The sequence below is a fragment of the Poecilia reticulata genome, linkage group LG2 (genome assembly GCF_000633615.1).
Source record: "Poecilia reticulata strain Guanapo linkage group LG2, Guppy_female_1.0+MT, whole genome shotgun sequence".
NCBI classification, from domain to species: Eukaryota; Metazoa; Chordata; class Actinopteri; order Cyprinodontiformes; family Poeciliidae; genus Poecilia; species Poecilia reticulata.
In genome coordinates this window covers 19849002-19850950 of record NC_024332.1, presented here as the reverse complement: position 1 = coordinate 19850950, position 1949 = coordinate 19849002, and the positions used below count along the sequence as shown (strand labels likewise).

The window sequence follows — 1949 nt, the reverse complement described above, 5'->3', positions numbered from 1 at the left end:
CAGCTTGGTATTGGAGTTGCGCCACTGGCTGCAGCTTGGTATTGGAGTTGCGCCACTGGCTGCAGCTTGGTATTGGAAATACCAAATTGGTGATGAAAAACACCAAACTATATCAGACAGTGAAGTGGATTTTATTGTAATTTTACAGGATCAATCTATTGACTTACTGTGAGAGAACAGAGTGGATTTCATTGTTACGTTTTTCTACACCTGAAATTTGAAAAGTTGCATATTTACATTTATGTCCAACTACAACTAAAGTCACACATTTRTGCTGTTTGTTTACGTTTTGSACAAAAGTAACAGGATTCAGGACAAACGGTAAAGTTTGTTGCATGATAAACATCATGCATGCGTCAGSTTTTAATCATTTAGGATTTAGATTTTAGGCAAGCAAACTTTCCTGCCTTTTGCAGAAACAGGGCAGGTAAAACYAGGCTGCTCGGCAAATTTAACCAAACATCCATCGTCAGCATCACACAGTTCAGGTTTATACCAAACGCAATCATTACARCCCAAGCTATAGTGAAGGAAAACCGCATTGCCAGCGTTCCCGTTATGGCCAGGACGGTGTGCAACGCCCTCTGCTTCATTTGGTCAACCTTCTTCTTGCCCTTCAGTTGTTTTCCTGGACCTGGACTGATCAGAGCYCGGAGAACAGAGAGGGTGCAGTAGAAAATCGAGGCTAAGGACGGGATCAGAACGCAGAAGTTTAAAACGATGAAAACAAGACCGGCTGTCATCAAAGCCGTCTCCACAACGCCAAGCAGCCAAACGCAGCAAACACAGACGCGTCTGACTCTGAATCCTCTGTCCTTTTTCAGGCTCATATAGGTGAGAGGATGAAGAACGGCCAGGTAGCGATCCACACATGTCAGCACGTGGAAATAGACCCCCCCAAAAGAAGAGAAAGACAAAATGTTGACCGCTGTGACCAACACACTCTGGCTGCTGTGCGCAGCACAAAGACCCAGAACACATGCAAACACACCCAGCAGCTCTATGACCGCTAGGTGGAAGGTGAAGAAGTCCGAGTGGCTCATGGATGAAGTGGAGCGATTGTTTCGCCACCACTGCTGGATCCCACTGAGAAGGACGAAGAGGCAGAGCGGGAAGAGGAGGAAGATGTTGGTGATATTAAATGAAGTGAAGATGAGAACGCCGGGTGTGGTGAAGAAGCAGGTGAAGTCCGAGAAGGAGACGGACGCCTGAGCAGAGGAGGCATTGGGACGTGATGGGAGGTTTTCCATCGTCCCTGCAGGAAACACAGTAGGAAACGGTTCAGGGTGCATTTAGTCAAACTGATCTGTTTGTCTGGAATGCGTGTCAAACTCGAGGCCCGGGGGCCAAATCCGGCCCGCTGTTGCTTTTTATGTGGCCCATAGATTCTAAACACTCAGTGTGCTTAAACATCATGTTATCAGTCAAATCAATGCAACTTTTATTTGTTTACTGCCAAATTATACCAATAAGTCCCTCCAGTTTCTTGAGAATTATCGTGGAAATTCACACAACATCAACAAATCCCCACGTTTTTGCACTAATACATAACTGGGAATTTTTTGCAGTTTTTTACTCCAAAACTGTCAAAAACTTTCTCACTTGTCCTAAACAGCTCAGGCTTTACTGGTGTCAGATTATAGTCCACATCTATACAAAGAGTGATAAAACTCACATTTATAATACTAAAGAAATACTGAAAAATCTACAGCTTTTCTCTAAAGTAATGGAAAATACAAAGTTAATCCTGTAACTTTAATGTTTTGTATTTAATAATAATGAAATACAACGTTAGTACCAACCTTAGCTGTTTACTTGTTAGCTTTGTCTCTGTCCGTCTTCCTTTGATGCTCAGGTTTTACTGCACCAACTTTACCTTCATCTGTTCATGTCCTTTCAGTGATTATTCAAATGTCTTTGATTTGCATTGAAAACAGATTTTCACTGTT

At 42.9% G+C, this 1949-nt stretch overlaps 1 protein-coding gene across 1 annotated transcript in view; it reads right to left on the bottom strand.

Annotated features, from left to right (window-relative positions):
* Positions 1-643: 643 nt before the first annotated feature.
* Positions 644-1949, bottom strand: part of LOC103481254 (uncharacterized) — a 6251-nt gene continuing 4945 nt past the window's right edge. Inside the window, exons 3-4 of the mRNA XM_017309112.1 lie at positions 801-1255; positions 644-685 (exon numbers count right to left, since the gene is read on the bottom strand). Of these exons, the coding sequence (XP_017164601.1) occupies positions 644-685; positions 801-1255 (497 nt within the window). The remainder of the gene's footprint in view (positions 686-800; positions 1256-1949) is intronic.